Below are 19,349 nucleotides of genomic sequence, written 5' to 3' on the forward strand. Positions count from 1 at the left end.
GCCTATAACTCAGTGGTAAAGTGCTTGCTTATCATGAAATAAACTCATCATGAAATAAACTCAAGAACAGAATGCAGATAACAGCAAGAAAAAAAAGATTATAAAAATGCATAGATCATGGGACTGGAGAGATACCTTAGCAGATAAGCACATGCTACTCTCGAAGACCTGGGTTCAGATCCTACTATCTACATGGTAGCTCACAACTATCTAAAACTCCAGTTCCAAGGGATCCAATGCCCTTTGTGACCTCTGTAAGCACTATGAACACATGACACATATATAAGCATGCAAGCAAAGCACACACAAACTAAAAAATAAGCCAGTCTTTTTAAACATGCCCAGATCCTTAGAGACTTATTGGACAATAGGAAAGGTGTAAATAGGATAGGTATAATTGTTATTTCAGAAAGTATGGAGGAAAATGATGATTGAAGAAAAGATACTTAATTAGCAATACTGTAGCTTTCCAAATTTGCAAAAAGACACAAATTTACAGACATGACACAGCACATTACAAAAGGAGAGATTTAAAACCACATCCAGGGCCAGTAAGGTCACTCATTGCCAGCAAAGGCACTTGCACAAGCCTAGTAACTGAGTTCAGTTCCCAGAACCCATACAAAGATGGAGAAGAGAACTGACTACACATTTACTCTCTGACCTCCACACATGAGCCATGCTACAGACCTCCAAAATAATAATAGATAATTTTAAATGCATCTGTACTTATCCTAAACAAAGTGCTAACAATCAAAACCATCTATATGAAAACAAGTCAATTTTTTTAATACTTCAAAGTATTCAAGATCTGAATGTCCATGTGTTTTAGTCACAAAACCATGAAGTGAAGGTTCAGTGAGAAAGTATCTTTAACATGTTGAAAGAAAAGACATGCCAGTGCAGAGTCTCTATCCAGTAAACACCTTTCCACAGGTTAAGGTAGAATAGGGCCACTCACAGAAAAAGAAAGTGTGAATAGAAAGCAGGCTTGCTCTGTGAGCTGTGCTTGGGGAGTCCAGATGAGGAGAACATTACTAAGAAGAAAAATGGGATCTCCAGAAAGGAAGGAAGAAACAAGTTATAAACAGTTTCCAGCATAAAGGCTGCCTTTTGCCCTCCTAAGTTCCTTAAAACACTTATAATAGTGCAACACAAAAATTGTGACATTGTAGGGTTTTCAGTATATGACTTCATAATATAATTCAGTTGGGGGCTGGTGGTAGGATGGCTCAGAAGGTTGATGCACTTGCTACCAAGCCTGAAGACTTGAGTCCAATCCCTGGGACCTCCATGATAAAAGGGGGAACTGACACCTCAGGTCATCCTCTGACCTCCACACTTTTGCTGTGGTATGCAAATGCTCCCTCCTCCACAAAACAAATAAAAAATTTAATTGTTTAATTAAGTGAGTTCTAAAATCTTAGGAAATTTTCTTGAATTTTTGAAGTCAATTTTTGTGAAATTTTTTTCTGAATGTTTTATATGTAGCCTGTAAATTATATCTCAATAAGATTTTTTATGAAAGCACATTTTCTGACCACAGTAGAAGTCAACTAAAATTATTAATAAGTATGGTGTCAAAAAATCCAAAGTCCTAAGTAATTGGTGAATCAAAAATGAAGATCACTATCCTGGAGAGATGGCTCAGTGATTAAGAGCACTCGCTGCTCTTCGAGAGGCCCTCAGTTAGGTTCACAGTACCCACATGGAGGTTCACCTGTCTGTAACAGGGGATCTGATGCCCTCTTCTGGCCTCCATGAGTGCTGAATGCACATTGTGCACAGACATACATACAAACAAAATACCCATACACATAAATATAAATAAAGCATTTCTTCAAATAAATGAGTATTTCTTAAAAGGCCACCTGCAGTGGCTTGTGCTTGTCATTATAACAATAGAGAGTCAAAGATACCTGGGGCTCACTGACCATCTAATCTGGCCAACTTGGCAAGCTCCAGGCCAGTGAGAGACCCTATATCAAAAATATGCGGACAGCTGATAAGGAACTTAAGATTTCCTCTGGGCTGTACACATGTACCAACACATAAACAAAATGCATACACATATATACTTAAACACAGTGTACACCTTAACACAGTGCAAACACACATGGAGAGAGTTCATCTCCAACATATTTATTCAGAGTAGTATGCCTTTATAAAATTGGTTATTTTTCTTGCAGAAGTTGTGATGTTGACCATCTGGGTAGAAGGTGGTAGGTAGTTGTTTCTATCTAAGAAGTGACTTTTAAATAATTGACTTTAAATGTGAAGGAAATAAAGCTTATAATTATGTTCTTAGGATCAAAGTTCTGATCGTACCAGTCTTTCTTCAGTGGGAGCCCAGGATTCTGAATCTACCTCTTTGACAGATGAAGATGTGTGCCATGAGTTGGAAGGAGCCACTTCCTCCCAAGAAAGCAGCGCCACTTCAGGGACCAAGGGAGTTGATGTCAGCCGCACAAGCCTGGGAAGCTCTGCCTCCTTAGAAGGTTTGCCCAGGTTTTGTTCTGCTGTTGATTTTCACATCTTTCTTTGTAATTTAATTTTTTTCTATCTTAAAAGATGTGCATGGCAAACGCACAAATAAAACTAGGGGGAAAAACAAGTCATTTTCTGAGAATTCTGGCTTCTGCCGCATCCCTTCACATTGTTTATTTCTGTTCTAGAAGTAATTGTTTTTCTCACTTTTTGTTTAGTTTTTCACTTAAAAATGTAAATATATATACATTTTTATATATTTTATATATCTTTACTGTTTTTGAAACCCAAAAGGTAACATGCACTAAACCACCCATAGATTTTCTCTTACCAGACTGTTATGGTGTCCTGAGTCATCACTAGTGAATGCTGCTCATACATTTTCACAGTAGCTTAGTTCGTCATGTGGCTATATCAGTTTATTTTCACCACTGCCTGCTGCTGAGCATTAAGTTTCAAGTCTGAATAGTGCCACAACATATATGTGCCATTTTTTTTAACCAGTGTATCTTTATGAGATGATTCCCAGTGTGTCCTGGAAGTAACTTCCAGGTTCCTTTCACAGATGCGTGCTATTTTGCATTTTTGGTAACTGTATATGAGGATGCCTATTTTCCCATGATTTTGTCAGTATGACAAAATATTTTGGAGCTGCTGAGATGGCTCAGTGAGTAAAGGTGCTTGTTGCCAAGCCAGATGACTGACTCCACAAGTTGTCCTCTGACCTCCGCACATAAATTGCATATGATCACTCAAGTGCCTGCACACAAGTACACACACACACAGAGAGAGAGAGAGAGAGAGAGAGAGAGAGAGAGAGAGAGAGAGAGAGATGCATTACTAAGCACGTTGACCAACTTCTATGTTTTGCTGTGAGGAACATACTTCAACATAGTTTTTATGTATATTTCTGTTGACAAAATGAGGTTGAGAACCTGGTCTTGAATGCATTAAACTATCCCTTGAGCTAGTAGTTTACACCTTTTTTTTTTCATTGAAAAATACTTTTAGTTGAACAGTGGTAGTACACACCTTTAATCCCAACACTCAGAAGGCAGTGACATGTGAATCTTTGTGAGCTCGATGCCAGACTGGCCTGCATAGTCAGTTCTCAGACAGCCAGGGCTGTTAAACAGAAAAACCCTGTCTCAGAAAACAAAAAAGAAAAAGAAAAAGGAAGGACAGGAAGGAGGGAGAAAGTCTTTCTCATTATTGACTTGGTTTTTCTAAATTACTTTTGGCATGCTCAGTAGAACAAGTTAGCATTTTATCAGAATTTATAGAAGAAATTATTCTTACATTGCTCCTCCTCAGTTTTCATGATTTTGCTCTTTATTTTTTCAATCAGGATCCCTGTCAAAATTTGCCTTACCTGGAAAGTCAGAAACTGCATCTTCTCTCAACACCAGTACTACAAATATCTTCCAGAACTATGCAATGGAGGTACTGTTCTGTTTTCCTCATGAGAGCACCTTTTTGTACCGCCTTATAAAATTCGCATTTCTTTAGTGTTGGTGGTCATTGTTGGAGTGATATTTTATGTAGTACCTGAAATTTCAGAAAGTATATTACATCCAAGTTTTGTTTTTTTGTTTTTGTTTGTTTGTTTGTTTGGTTGGTTGGTTTTTGGAGACTGGGTTTCTCTATGTAGCCCTAGGTATCCTGAAAACTCATTCTTTAGAAGAGGCTGGTCTCTAACTCACAGAGAGCTGCCTGTCTCTGCCTCCCAAATGCAGGGATTAAAGGCATTCCCCCACCACAGCCCAACTTCATCCAAGGTTTTTGATACCTGTTATTTCAAGTCATTGATGCCATGCTGGTTTATTAGGACACTTCCATACTTGTTGGAAATTTGTCAACATAAAAACATTTTCATTTTCAACATTTGTATTTATAGCTTGTTATACATACATTCTCTTTGAACATTTGTTTTGCATCATAAACATGACCAATTTTGTTATGCAGACAGACTTGAAGGTGAGGAAACAGCTTGGCTTTGTTGTCAACTTCCATCATGGTTTTCATTCTTTGTCAGTTTGACAAATAAGAATGATTTCTCATTTTCTTACAATGAAAAGTTATACTTTTTAAAAAACTTTCCCTGGTTTTTCTATAAAATATTGCTTCCAGATAGTCTGTTAAATGTGTTTGTTATTTCACACTAATTTTACATGAAGAAATTTGGGTTCATTTGGGAAATAAATAATGAGTGCTGATGTGGAGTTTACATTTATGTGACTTCAGGGATTTGTTTTATGAACTGCAGCAGCAGCATTACAGTACCATATTGGCTTTGTCATAATGTCATAATGTACAATATGTGTCTATACATGCTGACATCTTTTGATTAATGTCAGAATCTTTGTGAGCTTTAATTTTCCAGTGGGCTTCTTAGCTAAAGTAGGTTTTAATTTGAAATATACACAGATCAGCTTGCTTAGTAAGATATTCTCTTCCCTAGGTCCTCATCTCAAGCTGTTCTCGGTGTAGAACATGTGATTGTCTTGTCCATGATGAGGAAATCATGGCTGGCTGGACAGCAGATGATTCAAATCTCAATACTACGTGCCCATTCTGTGGCAATCTTTTCTTACCCTTTCTGAATGTTGAAATCAGAGATTTAAGACGACCCGGAAGGTAACAGTATGCCCTTTCTGTCTTTATGTTTAAGGATAGTGTTCCTAAAATGCATTTTTTCAAAATGTCCTTGATTCACATTGTAGATATTTCTTGAAGTCCAGCTCATCTACAGAAACCATGCATTTTGCATCCTCCTTCTCAAATCAGACAAGGCAGTCTTGCATTTCAGCATCAGCCTCTGGTCTTGACACATCTACTCTCTCTGTTCAAGGGAATTTTGATCTAAATAAGTAAGTATGACTGTGGAGAATATAATTACATATATTATACATACTGTAGACATGGGACAGTTTCAAAATAATGGTGTAAGTTTCAAAAAATGTACATTCTATAACTGATCACTCAACTGATAGAGAAAGGATAATGTTTAAAGATGATATGGTTTATATAACAAGGCCTTGCTTCAGATGGATGGATGGATGGATGGATGGATGGATGGATGGATGGATGAATGGACTTCTGTGAGAAATTCATTATCTTAAGCTTTTAAAAAAGATTTTATTTATTTGTATTTTATATGTATTGGAGTTTTATCTGCATGTATCTAAGGGCAAAATATGCATACAGTACCCATGGAGTCCAGAAGAGGCCTTCATGCCCTCAGAAACTAGAATTAGGGATGGTTGTGAATCACCATGTGGAGGCTGGAAACTGATCCTAGGTCTTCTGCAAAAGCAGAAAATGCTCTTAACCCTCCCTTCAGCCTCTCATTATCTTAAATCCTTATCCCTAATTAAAGTGTCCTAATGTCATACTATTTAAGTCTAAATGTTTGTATGTTAAACTTTATGAACTTGCAAAGTTAAAGTATTACCAGTATTTTGCTTCTGGATTGTGTGTTTGTTTTGAGATAAGATCTTTTGTAACCCTGATTGGCCTTTAACTTGCTATGTAATTAAGAATGACATTGAACTCCTTATCCTCCTGTCTTCACCTCCCAAGTTCTGATATTATAGATGTGTGCCACCATGATCAACTGCCAGTTTTTAAAGATGAAAAAAAAATCTGTAGTACACTTGAAATTTATAGTCACCAGCTTTTCTCCTTCTTTTCAGGAACTAATACTAACTTCTATCTTAGAATATTTAATTTTCTGTTTATGAATATTTAGTGTAAGAAAACTTGGAGCTGATATAGAGCTATAAAATTAAAAGCATATACAGCAATCCAATATAAGTAATCTATATTTAAATGCAGAAATTTGACTCTTTTTTGCAAAAGTGCCAGATTCACCATATGTAGCCAAATAAGTGAAGCCATGTTGTCAGCTGCATGTGCAGAGAAAAAAATGCCTGTGTACTACTGCCGAGGCTAAACACAACCCATTTCATCATAAGACTGCAAAACACAAAGTCTGTATTCACCTTCTCTCATTACATATCCCTTATTTCTCTCTCTCTCTCTCTCTCTCTCTCTCTCTCTCTCTCTCTCTCTCTCTCTCTCTCTCTCTCTCTAACCCCTCAAAGAGTATGTATCCATTTTCTCTACTGTGTATAATTAAGGGTTAGTCATGATGCTATGTTAAATCTCCTCACTAAACATTTTAAATAAATGAAATGAATCTTGAATATGAAAGTTTGTTTTATATAAAGGAAATTTGGTTCAATTGCCACAATGCTTAAAATATATCTTATATCCTAGTTGGTGATTGGATAGCATATTTTCTTTTATTTGCTATGTCCAGCTCTGATTCTAAAAAGAACATATTATAGGAACTAAGATGAGGTGAGATAAGAAAGTCTAGGCACTGATGAGATTTTTCTTTTTTAAATGTCCAAGCAAATCTAAACTGCAGGAAAATCCCTGTGCTCGAAGTATTCAGATCCCTGCTCACAGATCGAAAACAGTTGTGTCAAAATGCCCACTATTCCCAATGGCCAGGAGCATTAGTACTTGTGGCCCCTTGGATAAGGACGATCCTGGAGGACAGAAGCTCATCCCTACAGGCAGTCTGCCAGCAACTTTACAAGGAGCTACAGTATGTATTTGAGTGTTTTTCTCATTTGTAATTGATCATTTACACAATATTGTAATGTTCGTCCCAAAGAGCATTATTAGCTTCAATCATATTATTGTTACAAAAAATCCCATCCTATGATATAGTTCTGTTGTCTTTCTACACATGGAAATCACAGGCATTTTAAAGTATGCTTTAAATTTAAAATAGTTATGCATCCTCCTTCTTACATTTGTCCTATGTGATTTTATTCAACAGGATTCTTTAGGGTTAGAATGGCACCTTCCGAGTCCAGACCCTGTCACTGTCCCATACCTTAGTCCCTTAGTGGTATGGAAGGAACTTGAGAGTTTACTGGAAAATGAAGGTGACCATGCAATAACAGTGGCAGACTTTGTGGACCATCATCCAATTGTCTTTTGGAACTTGGTGTGGTATTTTAGACGGCTCGACTTGCCCAGTAACTTGCCTGGATTGATTCTTTCTTCTGAACATTGTAACAAGTATTCAAAGGTACGAAAGTAAATTTAAAAGGCAATGCTACTATCATCATCATACTGTTTGCATATTCCTAATGGCACAAAGTAAGGCTTATTTTTATGTTTGGTATTTTCATTACCATCTGAATCATCACATAACAGAACTGTCTTCAGTTAGATTTGCAGTTGTGGTTTTAGCCTTCCCAAAATAACTGAAACATGACAGAGTTTTGTTATCACTTGAAGAATAATACAGAAATTACTCTCATAGTAAAGGTTTCAAATATAAGAAAGACAACCACTTTAAAGGAGGGTGTCTGTTTCATATCGCAAGTATGCACTGCCATTCTCATCATTCCCTCTCTCTGAACCTAAGTATGTTCATTTATTTATTTAATCGGGTTTTTGAAAATCATGCTGAGGCTCACAGCCAGGGCTTCATAGATGCTAGGCAAGGACTCCACCAGTGGGAGGCATCTTTGGCCATTTTACATTTACATTTCTATGTGGTTGTTTGTTTGTTTTGTTTTATCTGTGTATGTGAGTACAGATGCATCCTGTGGTCCTAGGACAACTTCAGGGGTTAGCACCTACCTTCCACCTTGTTTGGAAGCAGGGTCCTTTTGTTGTCTTTCTGCTATGTACTGCAGGCTTGCCAGTCCACGATATCCTAGGAATTCTCTGGTTGCCACCTCCCATCTCCTCATGGGGGCACTGAAATTATAGACATTCACATTGCTGTGTCCAGTTTTTACTTGTGTGCTAGTGATTTGAACTCAGCTCCTCACGTTTGTGCACCAGGCACTTAAGCCACTGAACCATCTATCCAGTCCTGATATGTTATTTTATAAGGTGTTTTTACCTTTTCTTAGGAAGGACAACTGAGGTGCAGTCTCTAAGCTCAGGAACTTTCTGTCCTCTCCCTTGCACTTCATGTCTGTGGCCATGCATATGCTTTGGCTGTTTTTGCTAGTACATAATAGATGAGTAACAGATATTAATTCATCCATAATTGTCTTGACTGGACAAGGTCTTAAACTAGTGGGTGACCGGGCGTTGGTGGCGCACGCCTTTAATCCCAGCACTCGGGAGGCAGAGGCAGGTGGATCTCTTTGAGTTCGAGGCCGGGCTGGACCGATAGCTTCCAAAACAATACAGAGAAACCCTGTCTCATAAAAACAAAAACAAAAAAAAAAGAAATAGTGTATGGAGGGAACAGGCCTACTGGATTTATTTTTCCAAGGATTCTTGAGCAGGGACAAGATTAGCTCCATGTGATATCCTTTCTCACTTGCTCTAAGTGCCTTGTTAAATCTACTGCTTAGAGATCATTAGCCTCTCACCTCAACAAATCTTCCTTCAGTGGGTATCAAATATATAAAAATAAGTAATTTTCTGTTTCTTTCCTATATTTTTTTTTAATTTTTATGAGGCTTTTTGGAATGTAGTTTTACATCAACTTGACACAAGCTAGAGTTGTTTGGGAAGATGGAACCTCCATTGACAAAATACCCTCATCAAATTGGCCGACCTTTGGACAAGACTGTGGTGCATTTTTTATGGGTGGTGCCACTTTTGGACAGATGGTCCTGAGTGCTTTAAGTAAGCAGGCTAAGCAAGCTATGGGGAGCAAATCAGTAAGCAGTATTCCTCCATGGCTTCTGCTTCAGTTCCTCCTGTAACTTCCTGTCCTGACTTCCTTCAGTGATGAAGTCGTAAGCTGAAATACCCTTTCTTGCCCAAGTTACTTTTAGTCATGTGTTTTATCACAGCAATGGAAACCCTACTAAGACGGGCTTTATAAAATATTTACAAGACCCCCTAAATTTGGGTGTCAGTGAGGAGGCCTTGGCAATCTATGGGGCCTCAGGTAGTAGATCAGTATTTATCCCTGGCATACGAATGGACTTTGGGAGCCCATTCCACATGGAGGGATGATCTCTCATCCTGGACACATGGGGGAGGGCCTAGACCCTGCCCTGAATGAAATGACAGACTCTAGAGATCCCCCATGGAGGGCCTCACCCTCCCTGGGGAATGAAGTGTGAATTGGGTGGGGGTGGGAGGGGCTGAAGGGGGAAGGGGGAGGAGAGGGAGAGGAAGCTGGGATTGACATGTGAAACAAGCTTGTTTCTAATTTAAATAAAAAAAATAAAAAATAAATATTTACAAAATTGGCTGGGCAGTGGCGCACGCCTTTAATCCCAGCTCTCGGGAGGCAGAGTCAGGTGGATCTCTGTGAGTTCGAGACCAGCCTGGTCTACAGAGTGAGTTCCAGGACAGCCTCCCAAGCCACAGAGAAACCCTGTCTCGAAAAAACAAACAAACAAACAAAATTATGTAAGGATCAGTAATAAATTTGTATTTTGCAACACAGATTCCCCGCCACTGTATGTCCGAAGATAGCAAATATGTTTTAATACAGATGTTATGGGACAATATGAAATTACATCAGGATCCAGGACAACCCCTGTACATCCTCTGGAATGCCCATAGTAAGTGATGTTATAGAATCCTGACTTCAGGAGAGTTATCTCCTCTTACTTTAAAAAGCCTCAGCATGTATAATGTACTTCTATAGCACTGTGCTTTTTGTCTTACAGGTCAGAACCGCACTCTTTTGTTTGAGAGTGAGTATTAACTGATTTATTAGTGCTGCTGGTTTTGTTTGGGAGGGCTGCTCTGTATGTGGTGAAGGGCTTGCTTGTGTTTTGTACAGTTCAGCTTGAAGAACATTGCTTGTCCCAATTTCTTCTTTTACTTATTTTTTGTTTCAACCCCTGACTGCTTATGCAGACTTTCCTTAGGGGGCTGTATTAAGGAAAACTACTTTAGTTGCTGTCTGTTTTAGGCCACAAAACTCTGCAGGTCTATTTTTATCATTATTTGCCTTACTTTCCTATCTCACTTCTTTTATTTTTTAAACTTATATTCCTTTACCTATTGCCTTTAATTTGTTTTTAATACTTTGTAACTTCTTTAACACTTGTTAGTTTCTGTTTGATTTATTTCTCTCTTTTACAAAGAACATTCCCTTCATCTACTCTTTTATTCTTTTATAGCTCAAAAGTATCCAATGGTCCATTTATTACAAAAAAGTGATAATTCATTTAACCAGGAACTGTTGAAAAGTATGGTGAAAAGCATTAAAATGAATGATGTCTATGGACCCATGAGTCAAATTTTAGAGACACTGAATAAGTGTCCACATTTTAAAAGACAGCGGTAAGTCTTTATCTCAAATGATTGGGTTATTTCTCTAACCAGATGCATCCTGTTTGCTCCAGCATCCTTATACTTATGTAGCATAAAAGAGAACATAGAAATTCTAAGGATTCTAACATTTTTCCATGTTTTTTGGCCCACAGGAGTTTATATAGAGAAATATTATTTCTCTCACTTGTGGCACTGGGAAGAGAAAACATTGATATAGGTAACTCATTATTGTAAATAGTATAGTTATACAACATATTGTAGTTTTTAAAGGGTTTTCATTAGTGGTCCTAATTATATCATGGCATTGACTTATTAGAAAAATGGTTCTTTTATTTTTAGCACCTCTTTAAGATGTATTGTTTTAAATGTGTTTGTCTGTATGTGGGTTTGTGTATTTGAATACAAGTGCCTGTGGGGTCCAGAAAAGGATATTAGATCCCCTAAACCTGGAGTTACAAGCAGTTGTGAGCCACCCAACATGGGTGCTGGAAACCAAACTCAGATCCTCTGCAAGAGCAGTAAGCACTCTTAACTGCTGAGCTATCTCTCCAGCCCCACGTTTGTTTTTGTTTATTTGATTCGTTGGTTGGTTTTTAGCTAATATAAAAGATGCTTTACATGATGGTAAATAATAAGCTAATATCTCTTAGGCTCATACTATAGTGAGTCTCTCCATGCATTATCTAATTCTCTACAAGTTTCTATGAGAGTGGTCCTATTACCAGTTGTATACTGTTGTATGTTAACTAAGATATTAAGAATCCAGAAGACTAAGCAACTTAACATCATTCTCAAGCTTTCAGTATTGTGTCATATCACTAAGGACATTAAATTTGACTGATGAACTGAGTTTGAGCTCTGGAAAACACATGAAAGAAGGAGAGAGCCAAGTCCTCAAAGTTGTTCTGTAACCTATGTACACACATCATATCACATGTGCATACATGCACACACATAATAAATAGATAGATATAAATTTAAAACTATTTAGATATGAATTGAAGTCATATAGAGGTCAATGTTTAGAATCTTTGTTTAGAAACTAAGTGTAAGAGCTGGCATGATACTCAGTAGGTAAAAGCACTTGTCATGCCAAGCATGACAACCTGAGTTTAATACCTGATCCCACTGTGGAAGAAAAGGACTGACTCTCAAAAGGTATCTTCTGATATCTACATGTGCATATCATAACACACACACACTTGTAATTATATATACACAATAATAATAAACCTTTGAAAGTATGATCTAAGTAAATACAGTCAGAGCCTAGAGAGATGTCCCAGAGAACTAGAGTTCAGTTCCCAGGACCCATGTAAAGCACCTTTTTTTTTTTTGGTTTTTCAAGACAGGGATTCTCTGTATTGCTTTGGAGCCTGTCCTGGCACTCACTCTGTAGACCAGGCTGGCCTCGAACTCACAGAGATCCGCCTGCCTCCGCATCCAGAGTGCTGGAATTAAAGGTGTGTGCCACCAACACCTGGCATAAAGCAACTTAGAACTACCTGTAACTCCAGATCCAAGAGATCCAGTGCCCTCTTCTGGACCCCATGATCACCTACACACAGGCACACAAACACAGTCACATGCATGCAGTCACACAACACATACACATAAATAAAAATAAAATAAATTTTTATGTGAGCCACCTCATGGGTTCAGGAACTTTTAATAGCTGAGCTATCTCCTCAGCTTCACAGTCCTCCAAAATAAACTAAATATTTTTAAAAGAAAAAATTATATCAGGGAGCATTGTACTTTGGAAATCATTAGTCACCTAGTTGAAGTAAAGTTGGTAAATTTTGGATGGGTTGCAATAGAAATATAAACAGTGAAAATCAAGAGATGGATATGGAAAAGGCTAGAGGAAACAGACTGGATTGAGTCTAGTATTTGTAAACAAATGTTTTATGCATTGACCTACCTTTCCCACTAGAAAGAGATTTCATGAGCTTCTGCATGAACCAAATGGGGAAAGTCCAAAGGAGACTTTGAGAAAAATGCTGTGATTATTTATTTGCTTTTTATTTTAAGGATTTGAAACACTGGAGACTTAAAAATAAGAAATTTGACAAATGATTTTCATATTTAATTGGAAAAACAATTGTGCAGAGATTGGCAGAAATCAAAACTAGTAAAGAAACAGTAAAGACTTGAAATGGTACAGTAGGAAATATCTGGCTAGCCTTAAGGGGAAAAAACATGTAAAGAAAATTATCAAAATTATAAATACAATTTCTTCTTTATCAGGGATTATACTAAATGTAGGTTGATTAAATTCTGCTGTAAAGGCAGATTAGATGAATGGATTTTTTTAAATATAATTCACACATTATAAATAATAGAAAGTAAAAAGATTGAAAAGATAGTCCATACAAGTAGTCCTGTTTTAGTCAGAGTTTCTATAGCTGTGATGGAACACCATGACCAAAAGCAGCATGGAAGGAAAAATGTTTATTTCAGCTTATAACTCCCAAGTCATGATCTATCACTGAGGAAAATCAAGACTACTCCAGGCAGGAACCTGAAGGCAGGTACTGAAGCCGAGGCCATTGCAGAGTGCTGCTTAGTGGCTTGCTCTTCATGGTTTGCTCTGATTGTTTTCTTATACAACCCAGAACTAACTGCCCAGAGGTGTCACCACCCACAGTGGACTGGACTGCACATCCATCACTAATCAAGATAATACCCATAAGACTTGCCTCTAGGCAATCTTATGGAGACATATTCTCAACTGAGGTACCTTTTCCCCATAACGCTAGCTTGTGTTGGGTTGACAAAAAGCACAACAAGCAAACAAACAAAAAACTAATCAGGGCAAACCCTCAAAAGAGAATTACAGTGACTATATAAAAGTCAAGTAAGTCAGTTAGAGACCAAAAATACTTTATAACAAGAGTCAGTCTACCAAAGATGACTTAGTGATACAAATACATTCACCTTAGGGGGAAAAAACATAGGTATAAATCCTCATGACTTCAGAGTAGATAGCAGTTTCTTAAAAGTAGCATCCAAAACACAAGAAAGGGGCCAGTGTGATGATTCAGCAGGTCAAAATGTTTTCTGCACCTGGGTTCTGGACTGTATAAGAAAACAAGAGCAAGCCATGAGGAGTAAGCCTAGCTACTACCTAAGTTCAATCTCTAGAAATTCTACAAAGTGTCCTCTGACCTTTACAAGAGCACCATGGCGCGCATGCGCGCACACACACACACACACACACACACACACACACACACACACACACACACACCACCATCACCACCACCACCACTACTACCACCACCACCCCACCACCACCACCACCACCACCCACCACCACCACCCACCACCCACCACCACCACCACCCACCACCACCACCCACCACCACCCACCACCACCACCACTACTACCACCCCCCACCACCACCCACCACCACCCCCACTACTACCACCCCCCACCACCACCACCACCACCCACCACCCACCACCACCACCACCACCACCACCTACCACCACCACCACCACCACCACCCACCACCACCACCACCCCACCACCACCTACCACCAACACCACCACCAACACCCACCACCCCACCACCACCACCACCCCACCACCACCCACCACCACCACCACCACCACCCCACCACCACCACCACCACCACCACCAACACCCACCACCACCACCACCACCACCACCCACCACCCCCACCACCACCACCCCCCACACCACCACCACCACCACACCACACACCGTACTCTGGACATGAACAGAATTAATCATGTTCATGAGCAGACACCATCAAAAAATGAAAAGATAGCTCAAAACTCATATATCTGACATATATGTCATATATCAGATACAGGAAAATCATATATCTGACAAAAGCATGGTATTCAGTATAAAGAACTTTTTATTTAAATTTTTAAAATTTAAATAAAGTTCTGTGTGTCCTCTGTATGGCCCAGCAGTCCTGCCTTGTACATAGATGCCCACAATAACTGAAGGCATGCACTCAGAGCTTCTGCATGAACCAAACGGGGAAAGCCCAAACATGCCTCACCTGAGAAGTGGAGAAACAAAATGGGCATATTTGTCAGGTAGAATATTATTCATGAGTGAACATTGATGAGCCAAACATGGCAGTGCATGCCTACAGTGCTAGCTAGCACTTGGGAGTCTCAGACAGGAGGACCATAAGTTTAATCAGGGCCAGCTTAGGCTGAAGCTGAATATCTCAAATTTACATAGTTTATCTGACCAAAATATAAGTCATGAAATGTTTAAAGAAATATTCATTAGTTGTCTTTCCCTTGGAGAAGCCCATATCACTATAGTATGGCCAGTACAGAGAGAGGTAGGAAAGTCTGTGGGACCAAACAGGGTCTATGAATAGGCATGGCTACAGGGAAAATACCTGATAAAACTGGTTAGGAAAACCAGAGTGTCAAATGGGTTCCAATCACTGGAGCCACGGGGGAAGTTGCTAGAACCTGAGAAAATAAAAAATGCATTCCTTGAGCCAGCCTTTTAACTAATAAGACAGGAAGGGTACCAAGCAAAAGCACTCGGCTTGTGTTTACCATCCCTTTATTTTCTACCCAGTAGAACTCCAGAGCATATTCAGGATTTTACTTTTTTTTTTTCTCAAGACAAAGTTTTTCTGTGTAGTTTTTGCTGTCCTGGAACTCACTCTGTAGAGATCCACCTGTCTCTGCCTCCCAAGTGCTGGGATTAAAGGTGTGCGTCACCAACACTTGGCACTAAAATTTAACTGTAAAAAAAATTTATTTTGCCGGGTGGCATTGACACACGCCTTTAATCCCAGCACTCAGGAGGCAGAGGCAAGTGGATCTTTGTGAGTTTGAGGCTAGCCTGGTCTTCAAAGAGAGTTCCAGGCAGTCTCCAAAAACTACAGAGAAACCCTGTCTCAAAAAAACAAATAAATAAATAAATAAAATTTAATGGTAAAGAAATTATGGACCCATTTTTTTTCTTAATCGTGTTTTGTTAGGGAAAATTCCTGTGATTTTTTTTCTTTATCTCAGTGCTAAGAATTGAACCTAGAGCTTCAGGCATGCAATGCAAGGCAACTGTGCCACCATGGAGCTGTATTCCCAACACTTTATTCTTTGTTTTGAGTCAGATTCTTGACCTTATTCTGCAGCCCAGGCAGGCCTTGAGTTGATGATCTTCCTGCCTCAGCTTCTGCAGTATTGTGACAAGGGGCTTTGTGCCATTGCTTATTCTTACTGTTTAATTGAGCATGAAAAGCAAATTACAAAGGTTTTTAGCGCTGATGTTTGATCTGTGCTACCTACCTCTGAAATGCTTTGTACTCTAAGGCTTCCCTTCTTTGGGCTTGATATTTGTGAACCTGTGGGTGACAGAAGTACCCTTAAAACATATTTTTGTCCCCATATTTTTGGTTATATTATAGCAACTTGATTGTGTTTAATATCAACCATTCTTCTTTATTTCTTAATGACATTTTGCAGATGCATTTGACAAAGAGTACAAGATGGCATATGATCGTCTCACACCTAGTCAAGTCAAGAGTACGCATAACTGTGACAGGCCACCAAGTACTGGGGTGATGGAATGCCGAAAAACCTTTGGAGAACCTTACCTTTAAGACGTGTGTGTATTTGTATAAATCCAATATATATTGTATAGTCCCTGTACAAAGTAACACTTTTAGACTCTAAACTTCACTTTTTGAGAATGCATTTATAAATGGATTGGAAAGGTGAGGTCACGTGTGTACAAAGAGAACAGTGACAGATAGGGAGAGAGCCACTTATTTCCCAGTTCTTTCTTCTTTAACTCCCCTGTAAAGTAATTAAGTACTTTGTGATAAGAAAGTCTCTTTAAAAACTTGGTTGCCACAAGATTAGACAACTGTTTATGGTGTCTCATGAAAGAGACAGATAGGAAAATCATGTGTGTAAGCAGAAATGTAAGCTCAAAGCATCTCCTGTTTTCATGGACTGCTCAAATGTTTTGGCCATGAAGTTGTATTATACATATTTTAAATTGTTTATAGTAAGTTGATATTTTTTTAATTTTTAAATTTAATATAGCAAACTTCAAATGAATTTAAACTTATGAAACAAGTGTTTATTTTCTTTGTCTCTGCTCTTTGAAGTAATTAGCAGAGCTGCAGATCTCTATATGTATATCTACCTATATATTTTTTTTATTACTTGAGAGAATGAATTTTACCATGTCAGTGCTGGTTTCAGTGTCCTCCTCGGGTTGCATGCTAGCACCCCTAAGTCTGACCACTGAGAGTGAGTGACAGAAGGCAGGGCATGAGCCCTGTGCAGGGAGTGCCAGACAGCCTATGCCATGGTCCAGTCTCCTCCACTGCGAGTAGATGCTAACAGTACCCAGGGAAAATAGCTCACAATCCAAATATCAACTTAAATTTTAATACTCTACATGAAAACTTACCTAGGGTAAATATGATTGACAAATCTCACCCAAAATGTTGTACTCTAAAATATGTATCTGAAATATAAATATGATTCAGTGGGGTATTCTGTTAATAATATGTATAGAGAGAGATTCAAAGTATTTTTTGAAAGCAGAAAAATAGTAACCATCTAAAAGTATAGTCAGAAAGAATTTCCCATATTGAGGAACTTAGCTTTTTCAACAAGCTTCAGAATCTGAAGTTCATGGAGTCTAAAATGTAGAACTGTACATAATCAGATAATAAATTCAATGTTCAAACACCATAAGTATTAAATTGACTTTTAAAATGTATTTTTAGTTATATTATTTCTAAGATCAATTTCTTTGAATAATTTCTCATAAGGAAAAAGCATCGTTGGTTCTTTAAAATTATTCATGTCTTTTTAGTATATGTATGTACATTTGCAAAGGGTGTCATTCATAAAGGAAGGCTAGCCATTTTAAAAAGAAGAGAAAAAGGGATGGCCCCAAACTTGGTGTTTCAAGCAAACAGGCATGATGCTTGACCTAGAAATAGCGTAGAGCCCCGAGACCCACCAGTCCAGCCACAGAGAAGCTGCCTTTCAGTTCCTGCCACCACCGAGTATCAGGCTGAAGCATTTCACAGCTTCTGCCCTCTGGCAGGTTGTGGAGAGAGCATAAAATGTGAATCTTGAGTTCAGTTGGTTCGAGGCTGAACTTAATTACTTGAAAACACTGGTGCTATGCACGCGTCCCTATGGCTCACTCCAGTCGGGTCCACTCCAGCCTCACTCTGCTTTACTGTTTCACATTCTCCAAGTCACTGGAAGCTAACAGCATTTGAGAGAGGAGGCTGACGGCGGCACTGGTGGCAAATATCCCTTCAAACAGGATTTGGGTTCTCGTCTGTGGTTTTTTCTTCCCTTATGAGAACAGCTTGTGCTGTTCCCTACAGTTTCTGCAGTGCAAACTGTGTAGGAAGTAGTTTGTCTGACAGAGACAAAGTGGCTCTTCATACTCACTCAGAAAGCTGAGCACGATCTCTGTCTCCTGGTCCTACCCTGAGTTTTGTTTTCTGTCTCTAAAGTTGTGTTTCTCCTGCTTTTAATCTCCAAGAAATATTGTATGAAGACAATTTTTAAAAATAATATCTAAAACATGGAATAGAACTCTAAGGATCATCTTTTGAAACAATTTAATACTAGCTGTTTTTCAGGTTTTTTTTTTAATTAAAAACACATCTTGGAAAATTGTGGCCAATAGTGTTGGAGAGCAATGTCCTTTTCCTCCACTATCTTAAGTTCCTATTTTTCATTCTTAGTTTTGCTTATGTTTAAATTGTGGAAATAAACCATGCTCTTGCTGTTATAGTTTGTTTAAGACTCTCATTAGGTTTGAATGTTATTTTGTGTATGTACATACTACTTTAAATATTCAACATTTTCCTCCTGTTGCCAGATGTCATAGTGCATAGCTATTCATCTTCTGATTTTGTCTTTTTTCTTAACTCTTTTTTTAAACCTTTAAATCTCAAAACTATCAACTTATCTATAATAAGATTGTCTAGTATGCTTTCTCATTTTTGTATATAGAGAAATGACCCTGAAGATGTTGGTTCAGCATTTTAGGCAATAAATACTTATTTTTACTTCATGTTGATAATTATTTATTGGTACAACTAACAAGTGTTAGCTAATCCTATATATAGCTTGTACTATATTTTAAATAACCTATGGAAGGAAGGAAAATATTTCTTTAAAAATAAGCAGTAGTTCAGTATTTTATTTCATTCGCCATAATTTTTTTTTTTTTTTTTTGGTTTTTCGAGACAGGGTTTCACTGTGGCTTTGGAGGCTGTCCTGAAACTCACTCTTTAGACCAGGCTGGTCTCAAACTCACAGAGATCCGCCTGCCTCTGCCTCCCGAGTGCTGGGATTAAAGGCGTGCGCCACCAACGCCCAGTTCATCCACCATAATTTAAAGGCTGCTTTTAGGTACTTCATGTCAGAGAAAGAAGAGAAAGAGCAAGCAGCCTTTGGGAGACCTTGGCCTGGTGCTGTGATTAGTGTGTTAATCCTGTTTAGATTCATCACGAAGCCCTGTGTGAACTGAACTCTAGCAGCCACCTGCCTTGATGGACATCGGCAT

At 38.5% G+C, this 19,349-nt stretch overlaps 1 protein-coding gene across 7 annotated transcripts in view; it reads left to right on the forward strand.

Annotated features, from left to right (window-relative positions):
• Positions 1-18,854, forward strand: part of Dennd4a (DENN domain containing 4A) — a 107,158-nt gene extending 88,304 nt beyond the window's left edge. For all 7 annotated transcript variants that reach the window (XM_040739715.1, XM_040739719.1, XM_040739716.1 and 4 more), the window contains 11 exons: positions 2,309-2,498; positions 3,836-3,930; positions 4,949-5,124; positions 5,211-5,357; positions 6,907-7,105; positions 7,343-7,597; positions 9,941-10,058; positions 10,167-10,193; positions 10,626-10,788; positions 10,932-10,996; positions 16,259-18,854. In XM_040739715.1, the coding sequence (XP_040595649.1) occupies positions 2,309-2,498; positions 3,836-3,930; positions 4,949-5,124; positions 5,211-5,357; positions 6,907-7,105; positions 7,343-7,597; positions 9,941-10,058; positions 10,167-10,193; positions 10,626-10,788; positions 10,932-10,996; positions 16,259-16,395 (1,572 nt within the window). In that variant the 3' untranslated portion in view covers positions 16,396-18,854. The remainder of the gene's footprint in view (positions 1-2,308; positions 2,499-3,835; positions 3,931-4,948; positions 5,125-5,210; positions 5,358-6,906; positions 7,106-7,342; positions 7,598-9,940; positions 10,059-10,166; positions 10,194-10,625; positions 10,789-10,931; positions 10,997-16,258) is intronic.
• The last annotated feature ends 495 nt before the right edge of the window (positions 18,855-19,349 follow it).

Source organism: Mesocricetus auratus, unplaced genomic scaffold, assembly GCF_017639785.1.
Source record: "Mesocricetus auratus isolate SY011 unplaced genomic scaffold, BCM_Maur_2.0 Super-Scaffold_100691, whole genome shotgun sequence".
NCBI classification, from domain to species: domain Eukaryota; kingdom Metazoa; phylum Chordata; class Mammalia; order Rodentia; family Cricetidae; genus Mesocricetus; species Mesocricetus auratus.